We start from the raw sequence: 9661 nt of genomic DNA, 5'->3' as shown, positions 1-9661 counted from the left end.
TGGCATTCCAGCTTCCACAAGCCCAGCCCGCTCTAATTTCAGAATATATATTTACCATCTTCTTATCTCTTTTTTGGCAGGAAGATATTAGTAAGCGAAATACATGTGTTGCACTGGAACTCTCTCGTGGGGCTGATTATGCAGGCTTTCTGCTGCAAGGCAAGTCTCAACATTTGTCAAACTTAGCCAGACAAGTTGCAACCTGCAGGCTGGAGTGTGGCACTTTTTATATCCTTCAGGTTTCCCTTTGGAATCTCTCTTTTTACCACGATGTGTTTTGGGTAGTTCATTTTGTGATACTGCACCCACTCAGTCTAATCTTCCAAATAAAAAATCCAGACCACTCTCCGCAGACAAGTAACTTTTCAAATACATATTTATAGCTTTAAAAAAAGGGGGACCAAGTCCTCAGAAGATAGCTTACAGAAATAGTCATTATAATCACAATAGGTAAAGGTAAAGTGACCCCTGACCATTAGGTCCAGTTGTGGCCGACTCTGGGGTTGCGGCGCTCATCTCGCTTTATTGGCTGAGGGAGCCGGTGTACAGCTTCCGGTTCATGTGGCCAGCATGACTAAGCCACTTCTGGCGAACCAGAGCAGCGCATGGAAACGCCGTTTACCTTCCCACCGGAGCGGTACCTATTTATTTACTTGCACTTTGACGTGCTTTCGAACTGCTAGGTTGGCAGGAGCAGGGACTGAGCAACGGGAGCTCACCCCATCGTCGGGATTCGAACTGCTGACATTCTGATTGGCAAGTCCTAGGCTCTGTGGTTTAACCAACAGCGCCACCCGTGTCTCTATAATCACAATACATCTCAATAAAAAAGCCTCATCAATTAAAATATGAGGAAGGGACCGGTGGCCTTCAGATGTTCTTGGACTACAACGCTTTTCATCTCTGGCTATTGGCCCCTTCAAGGCAAGCTGCAACAATGCTGCTGTTTGGGGGGTGGTTCTGTCCCACCACACTGGCAGCTGGTAGGTCTAACTGAAGACCAATTAGAGAAAGGGCCTTCATGGAATTCTAGACATATGGGGTCACCACCAATAAGGCCCTACCTCTGGTATATGGATACAACAGGCCTTTCCTGTTCATTCCTTAAGGCTGCAAACCTCTATCCACTTACTGGGAGTAAGTGCCGTTAAACTCAGTGGGGCTTACTTCTGAGTAGACATGTATAGGATTGCACTGTAAGTCAGTCATGCATATGGTGAGGAAGTTGTTTCTGTTCCCTACAGAGGTCGATTCCATTTCCTTTGGCTTTCACTGAGAATATACGACTCTGCTAATATAAAACTATTAGAAGAAGCATCCTCAAAAAGCTTTAGAAAACACCCCTTATCAAACCGTCGGGGTTTCTGATCCTCAGCATAGTTTTTTTTTACACTGTTGGGTATATTTGTAGAATGTATTTACATGTATGAACTTTATCACAAAAAGAATAAATCAATCTGGATGGTAAAGGACCAGAATTTTGGCAAGTAACTGCATCAGCATATTGCATGACTTAGTTGCAGAGTTTTTGTGACACAATCCAGGCTATGGCACTGGCATGGAAACTTTCACAATAGGGTTTGAGGTTTCAAAATAGGATGCTTTCAGATATTGGGTAATGGATACTTTGAATGTGTGTGACTTTTTGTGTGTTTTGGTAAGATTCCTCCCCCCTTCCTCATATGCTTCAAAACTTTAAGAGCCACTTACATGCCTATATATCTGTATCTCCTGACATACTATGTATAAGTGGCCAAGGGTAAGCAGGAATTTGCCTTTTAGGGAGCAAAACTAGAAAGATTGCTTGACTAAGAGACCTTTCTTCTCCTTCCCCATTGCTTCATCTGTTTTCTTCTGTTTCCTCACAGCAGGCAGCTCGGAGGCTTGGCTGGAGATCTACCGATTGCCTAAGGATTCTTGGCTAAAAGAAACAGAAAATGCCCAGAATGTCGCACTTACAACTCCAGCAAACACCAAGGACATGAAAGTTAACCAGGCAACCCTGCCAGAGAAGGCTGGGGTAGAGGTGGATAAAAAAAATGTAATTCCTATGGATCATATCTAGCCCCTCAAAAGTTTTTTGTGCCCTTCCCCTCCATGACCTTTCAATTGTCATTAGAATGAATGAATGAATCAACACATGAATAAATGAATGAATGTGGCCTTCCAAATGTTGTTGGACTCCAACTTCCATCAGCCAGCATGACCAATGTTCAGGGATGATGGGAGTTTTAGTCCGACATAATTTGATAATAATTTTTATTAGTTTTCAGTTACAACAATCCAGTAATAGCCTCATTATAACAATGCAAAATTATAATACAATTACTAATAGCAATCATTCAGATGCCAAATTATATAATTTAGGTGCCCCTCCATTCTAGAATTGATGGTTTACTTTATTTCTGCATTCCAAAAATCTTATTAATTTCAATTACACTATAGTCAAAATAGCAATGTTAACGACTTCCATTCGTATCAACACATCAAATGATTTATAAACCTGCAGGTGAAGCATTCAAACTATATCCTTGTTCTTCCTGTGTGTGGCAATTATCCTGTCCTTGTAAAATATTATATCTATCTTTTCCCAGTTGTTGCTGTTCTCCATCATGCCTTGGGCGGAGCTAATATCCCATTGTTGTTTCAGAAATTCCCCATTGCTCCATCCCGTGCTTCATTGTTTTGCAACTTTAAAAGCAGCTGCAAAAATCACACCGTCCCATTGAATATCCTGTTTTCGCTATTTTTCCTCTCAGCCTGGGAAGGAGAGTGATCTGCAAATAACTCAGTAATGAACGTTACTGAGTCCAACATCATTTGAAGGGAAATGGGTGCCCTATTTTCACTGTAGTTCTTCAAGAGAGTTTTGTCTTTAGTTCTTTTCTGTCTAGATACCATTTATACACAGGTGTACGTTCCAAACTTTTTCAGAGGCAGAAAATTTGTATTCAGTGAAGCCAGATGACAATGTTTCAGAGTTCTCTTCTCACGAGCAAGTAGTCTTTCTATTGTGGATAGGCATGCCTGGAAATTATTTATTTGTATGAACCACTTGATCAAAAAATATTTCTCTTCGACTGGTGTGCAGATAAAATAACAGATAAAGAAATGCTGAGATCCACAAACCCATGAATGTGCTGCCCCTTCATTTGTAGCGTTAGCACAAGCAAACCTTTCAGAAATGGGCTTGCATGTTCCCCATTTCCTCCTCTTTCAAGGAGGAATTACCACCTGCTCCCTGTGTGTTTTCCTTTTCTTTCACTGGGAGCAGGAATGAGCATGTCTTAAAGGTTTGTTGAGCTGAGGGAGCTGCAGTGGTCCTAGGTGAAATTGGGGTATCCTGCATCACGTATATTAGAGGGACTCCAATGTGTATATAATAATTGCTGCCTTTTCTGGTTCTGTAGAAGAAGGCTCCGGAAATCCAAGGATTGGTTGCTGAAGAGGTGGTAAGTAGTCTAACAGTGGTCTAAACTACTGAGCCTCTTGGGCTCACTGATCTGAAGGGTTGGCGGTTCGAATCCCCATGATGGGGTGAACTCCCGCTGTTCTGTCCCAGCTCCTGCCAATCTAGCAGTTCAAAAGCACACCAGTGCAAGTAGATAATTAGGTAGCACTGCGTCAGGAAAGCAAATAACATTTCTGTGTGCTCTGGTTTCCATCACAGTGTCCTGTTGTGCCAGAATGTTGCTGGCCACATGACCTGGAAAGCTGTTGGTGGACAAATGTCAGCTCCCTCGGCCTGAATGTGAGATGAGCGCCGCAACCCCATAGTTGCCTTTGACTGGACTTAACCGTCCAGGGGTCCTTTACCTTTACCTTTTTTTACAGTTCCTAGCATTATTTGGAGGAAACCATGACTGTTAAGGTGATATAACTGTTCTTGAAGTGAAGGGTGTTGGTTGATGTGCCCAGGGTCCTTTAAGACAGATGAATTATTCCATAACTATTGAGAGATTCTGAACATGCCATCTTGTATGAAAAACACAACACACATCACTGGATCATGGAAATGCTAGTAAACAAAAAAAGTAGACCACGCAAGGTGGAAGTCAGCCAATTCCCGCTGCAGCTTATCTGTAAAGGAAGCCTCTTATGAAATAATTAACCATTTATTTGCTGTGAGACAGGCAGAATTGCAACAAACCTGAAGATCATATTCCTAAATGCTACTCCTTTACACCATTATTGCTTCTTGGTTGACAACTCGTGGGGGAGGGGGGAGCAGCCAGCAGCCATTCCAGGGCTGGTTTGGACTTTGCAGCCTTAATTTCTGGCCCCTATTTTTGCTTTAGATGAGTGCAATGCTTATACCATGCATTGCCCTGTGTCTTGGACCTGGAGTGACGCTATGAGACACATGCACTATTTTTGGAGTCCAGCCACTTTTATTGTAGGATAGAGGAGGTCCCCCAGTCTTCGTATCAAGTGACTGGTTAACATTCCAAAGAGGATAGCCAGAAATTGCTTGGCTTCCGAAAATCTCAGTGTATGGGGCGAGATGGGAAGTGGACTCTGGAAGTGGAATTGATTAGAATTGCCTCTCTGCTTCATTACAGGATCCTCAAGTGCTTCTAAGCAGGCTTGAATCGAGGCTGATTCCCCCTGTTCTGTTGCTGAAGATCAGATCACCCAAACCATTTGCACGTATGGACTCTCCTTATCCTCTTCTGTTTACCTGTCTTTTCTGTTTCTGTGTTTTGTTGAAACGGTGCAACAGTAAAAATACAAAATGTAAAAATAGTGTGATAAATGCATGTATTAGGACCAACTAAAATGTACATAAATAAAACAACCCTCTCCTGCTGTGGTTCTCCAGCAATTGGTGTTCAGTGGTACGCTGTCTCTGGTCCTGGGATTTGAATTTTGCCATTGTGACTAGTTGCCACTGATGCCCTCCATGTATTTGTCCAACCCCCTTCTAAAGCAATTTCTGTCATTCAAATTTCATTGTCTTAACTTTGCACACTGAAGAAATACTTCCTTTGTCCATTCTGAATGTGCTACTACTGTTCAATTTCATGGGCTGATTGCAGGTTCTAATATGGTGAGAGAGGGAGAAAAAGTTCTTTCTGTCCACCTTCTTTACACAAAGGATAAGTAAAGCATGTTTGGAGTGGTACAGTTTTAGTTTTATTTTTTAAAGAAAGCCCCCGCCTCCAGGCACACAATCTAAAAAAATAAAATAGCAAGGGGAGTTGGAATGAAATGGGAACTCGGGGTGCGCGTGTTGTTTGGCAAGGTATGTTCATTGCACCTCCTTAGCCTGCAGGAGGTGGGGACATAAATATTAAGACTTTTCATGCACTTCCTCCAACTTTCTCAAGTGCCTCTTCCACCATTAACATGGAGTGTTTCCTTTGTCAGAAATGGAAAGCACTACTAGCATTGACCAGCAGAGGCCATCAGAGCCCAGAGCTGGCCTGTCTTTGCAATCCCTGCAGAACCCGGTCTGCTATACTGAACAACATTTAGTGCACCGAAAGAAAATAGAATGTTTTCAATTGATGCCTACTGTTTCTCCTTCCCTGATTAAAGGCCATTAGGAGGGGAGGATTCTCTCTCTAAAAAATGAACAGTGAGAATACAATATGCAAGTTTGCGACAGGTTTCCTGTCTAGGCTAGTAGGACATGACGTAGCCCTTTGTGACTGGCTCCTGCTGCGTATCAGACAAGGATTCTTCATGGCAAGGACTCCATGACCGATTCTAACACTGTCTTGTATACATTTAAACTCAGCAAGCACATTTAAGCATCCTTATGAAGCCTTAATGAAGAGCGATGATGGCAGTGTGATTGGCTTGGGATACAACCATATGCTCAAGGAAAGCCAATGGGAGCGGCAGGAGACAATATTTAGCAGCACTTTCCAACAGTATCTGGAGACAGAAGATGAGCTAGAGATCAAGGAGGAGAAACCCTGGTGAGTGGGGGGTTGAATTACATCTAACATTTATTTCCATCTTCTATACTTGTTATGCTCCTGGGAGCAGCAAGACCCCCAGAGTTTATTTCTGCTGTAGTAGTAAAGCTGGAAAGATTCACCTCCAGCCCACCCTGGGTTCATGGGACAATATATTAATCAGTGGCTTGATTTCTTTCTATATACATAGGAATGTAAGGCTGTCGTCACGCTGCAGTTCACGTGGCTGCTGATAGGTGGCCACACCAGCTCCAGCGGGACGGCATGCAGGTGAGTGAGAAGTGCAGGCAGCCGGCAGCCCAGGTGAGCCATTTAACGGAGGGGCGGGGGGAGATGATTCACAGAACAGTATGGCAAACCAGTCTGTGAAGTGCCTTCCCCTTCTGTTAAATGCAGCTGCAGCGTAGTTTAATGTAGGGAGGGAGATGCTTCAGAAAACTACTCTCTGAATTGCCTCTCCCTTCTTTAAAATGTGTGAGGAGAAGTGGGTTGAGCTGTGAGGGGGATAGGTGAGGTGGTGGGTAAGGTGTAAAAGGAATGGGGTTTGGTCAGATGCAAAGGTATCTAGACTGGTGACTGGAAGTGGCTGCCGGAACCACGTAACACCAGTCTTGAAAGAGCTACATTGGCTCCCGGTACGTTTCTGAGCACAATTCAAAGAGTTGGTGCTGACCTTTAAAGCCCTAAATGGCCTTGGCCCAGTATACCTGAAGGAGCGTCTCCACCCCCATCGTTCAGCCTGAGGTCCAGCTCCAAGGGCCTTCTGGTGCTTTCCTCACTGCGAGAAGTGAGGTTACAGGGAACCAGGCAGAGGGCCTTCTCAATAGTGGCGCCTGCCTGTGGAACGCCCTCGCATCAGATGTCAAGGAAATAAACAACTGTCTGACTTTTAGAAGACATCTGAAGGCAGCCCTGTTTTAGAGAAGTTATTAATGCCTGATGTTTTATTGTATTTTTAATATTTTGTTGGAAGCCGCCCAGGGTAGCTGGGGAAACCCAGCCAGATGGGCAGGGTATAAATAAATTATTATTATTATTATTATTATTATTATTATTATTATTATTATTATGCAGGAGGAGGTGGCCAGGTGTGGGGGTTGGCAGGTAGGTGAACGGACATGTGGAGTGAGCAGGGGTGGCAGCCCCTAGTATAATGTATACTTTAACAGGAAGTCACATTGCAATGTTTGTTGTTGCTTTTTGTGGTGGTTTAGCACAAACATTACTTATACCAGTGTCATTGACTATCTTCCCCTCCCCCCTGAACCTTTATATATATCCTATATGTTTTAAAATGATTTATTCTCTCTCTTTCTCTCTCTCCCTCCCCCCCCCCCCGCCCCTGGCCACCATTTCAGCAATGCTATGTTCCATTTTCACTTGCCTGGCCGCACTTTGCCTGTTGGAACCGAATTCAGAGCTGAGCCAGGTAACTGTACTGTGGAAGTTCCTTCTGCAGAATTAGAGAGGCAAGCCTGAACAAAACTAGGTGGGGAACCTGGAACTTTGTGTCTGGGATTTGAAATTTGCATGGCCCACCCACCTCTGTTTTTGGCTTTCTCATTTTGCTCCCAGGATTGGGGAGAGGGGAGCTGCTGGGGTTCTGAAGTGCCTATCTTCCCTGTTGGCCCTTTATTTATTTCCTTCTCTTTCTCTTGTTCTCCAGATATGCCCATTGCTCTCAGCATTCACTGGAGCAGGAGCCACAACCTCTGCTACTACTTTCTCAGTCGCCCAGCAAAGGAGAAAATTGGTAATGCAGTGTGCAAGTAACAGCTGCAATATTATTTGCATTGTCAAACCTCCTCATGATCCATCCCAGAAAGACTCTTCTCGTCATATCTGCAACGGAACTGTGGCATTTTTAAGCTGAGCTTCGGCCTCCTACTCCTGCCACTTGCGGGCTCCCATCCCCTTGCTGCTTTCTCCACTGTAATGTCTAGTGTTCCCATGATACAATATTGCTGTTCAGAGATGCCAGTTTTGGCATAAGCCTAATCTGTCTGGCAGTGTAGTTCTGACCCTTGGCATGATGTAAGAGGGTCCACAATAGCCATTTGGCCCTGTGTACTTGAAGGAACCTCTCACCTGCCCCACCATCATTTAGCCTGGACACTGAAGTCCAGCTCGGAGGGCCTTCTGGTGGTTCCCTCATTGCGGGAAGGGAGGTTACAGGGAACCAGGCAGAGGGCCTTCTTGGTGGTGGCATACTGTTGTGTTTTGTATTTTCTTTTGGAAGCCACCCAGAGCGGCTGGGGCAACCTAGTCAGATGGGCAGAGTACCCCCTCAGTGTGAAAAAAGATGTAGGGCCAAATAGCAACTCATAGGAGGCTGGATTCTTTTATTTATAATAGTTTTATTAAATTTTTAATTTTACATTTCCAAATAAACATTTTACAAACTTTAAAATATACAGTGGCATCCTTTCTTCTCTTTCCATGGTTCATTTTACATATCATACATCCCTGCATATTTTACTATAACCATTCAAATGAGTTTTCCATTTTACATCCACCAAAAATTATTTACTCTGTTTAATTTATCTTAATGCTGCCAGCGTTTTCAGTTGCATACAGTTATTTTCCATATATTCAGTATATGTTTTCCAGTCTTCTTTAAATGTACCATACATTCTTCTTCCTCTCTTATTCTATATGTTCAATCTGCAAGTTCTGCATATTCTGTCAACTTAAGTTGCCAATCCTTTTTAGTTGGGACCTTGCTCACTTTCCAATATGAGGCTGGGTTCAGCATGCTGGTCACCTTGGTGCTCTGAGGCACAGGGGGGAAACAGTGCAAAAATGAAGGGTAGCACTAAGCAAAAGGCACTGTCTCTTTCCTTCCTGCAGGCCCCATCATTCATAAGCTCTTTCATTCCTTTCCAGATTCTGATCCAAAACCGGACATCGTTTGGCCCTGTGCCTCTCCACTCACGTACTCAGCCGTCACACCTTGCTCCTGTTACCTGGCTTTTGCTTGCGAAGATGGAACCATTACGGTTTGGGAAAAATCTATTGGTGAGCCTTGCCAGCTTTCATGAGATTGCCATGGGGCAATTCCCTTGCCAACCATAAGCGAAGGCACTTGGTGAATTTAAAAAAAGGGGAGTTCTAGAAATGAGGCACCACAACCAAAAATGTCCTGGTGGGGGTTCCACCCTGAGCATGGTGTCCAAAGATCTTAATGATTGGGCCAATCCATGTGGGAAATGGGGTCCTCCCTTAAAGAGGGCACATGTTGCAGTGAGACCTGGCAACCTAACCCTGTATTGTGGGTGGATACGCTTGGATAGCCACAACACCCGATTGGTAGGTTCCTTAATGTAGGGTTCAGTCAGGCCAATGGGACGCAGGCTAAACGGCTCAAGGGACCTATATATACCTATGCACATGACCCAGAGCTTCCTCTTTCGGTGCGTTCATCGGAACACCCGCCCACCTCTCCCTATAGTTAGGGCTTGTGTGCTCGACCTTGCTATGCCATCGTGTGTCGTCTGTCATTGAGACAGGAGCACAGCAGGAATTTCCCCACTTGGCTGATTGGCTGTTGCCATTTGGATTTCGCCTGCCGCATAGCAAATAGTCACAGCGTAAGGTTGCGGATAGGCTCTGGTTCAGGTGATAGGGATGGGAGAACGCTCTTGCCATCCCCATGTGAAGGGTATTCCGTTAAAGGAATTCAGGGACTCAATGGTTTGGTCAACCTGTGAGCGGGTTGTGCCCGTGCCTCAGTC

General features: G+C 44.3%; 1 protein-coding gene across 5 annotated transcripts in view; it reads left to right on the top strand.

Moving 5' to 3' along the window:
- WDR93 (WD repeat domain 93) overlaps positions 1-9661 on the top strand; it is a 31907-nt gene that overhangs the window by 7790 nt on the left and 14456 nt on the right. For 3 of the 5 annotated variants that reach the window (XM_081171132.1, XM_081171134.1, XM_081171133.1), the window contains exons 5-12: positions 81-159; positions 1869-2041; positions 3411-3452; positions 4563-4650; positions 5744-5927; positions 7286-7356; positions 7594-7680; positions 8814-8945. In XM_081171132.1, coding sequence (XP_081027258.1) covers positions 81-159; positions 1869-2041; positions 3411-3452; positions 4563-4650; positions 5744-5927; positions 7286-7356; positions 7594-7680; positions 8814-8945 — 856 coding nt within the window. Of the gene's footprint in view, positions 1-80; positions 164-1868; positions 2042-3410; positions 3453-4562; positions 4651-5743; positions 5928-7285; positions 7357-7593; positions 7681-8813; positions 8946-9661 lie in introns of all 5 variants that reach the window. The other 2 variants (XM_081171136.1, XM_081171135.1) reach the window with 2 other exon arrangements.

This window comes from Podarcis bocagei (assembly GCF_964188305.1).
Source record: "Podarcis bocagei genome assembly, chromosome: 14".
NCBI lineage: Eukaryota > Metazoa > Chordata > Lepidosauria > Squamata > Lacertidae > Podarcis > Podarcis bocagei.
The sequence above is the reverse complement of the archived record's forward strand: the minus strand, read 5'-3'. Positions and strand labels throughout refer to the sequence as shown.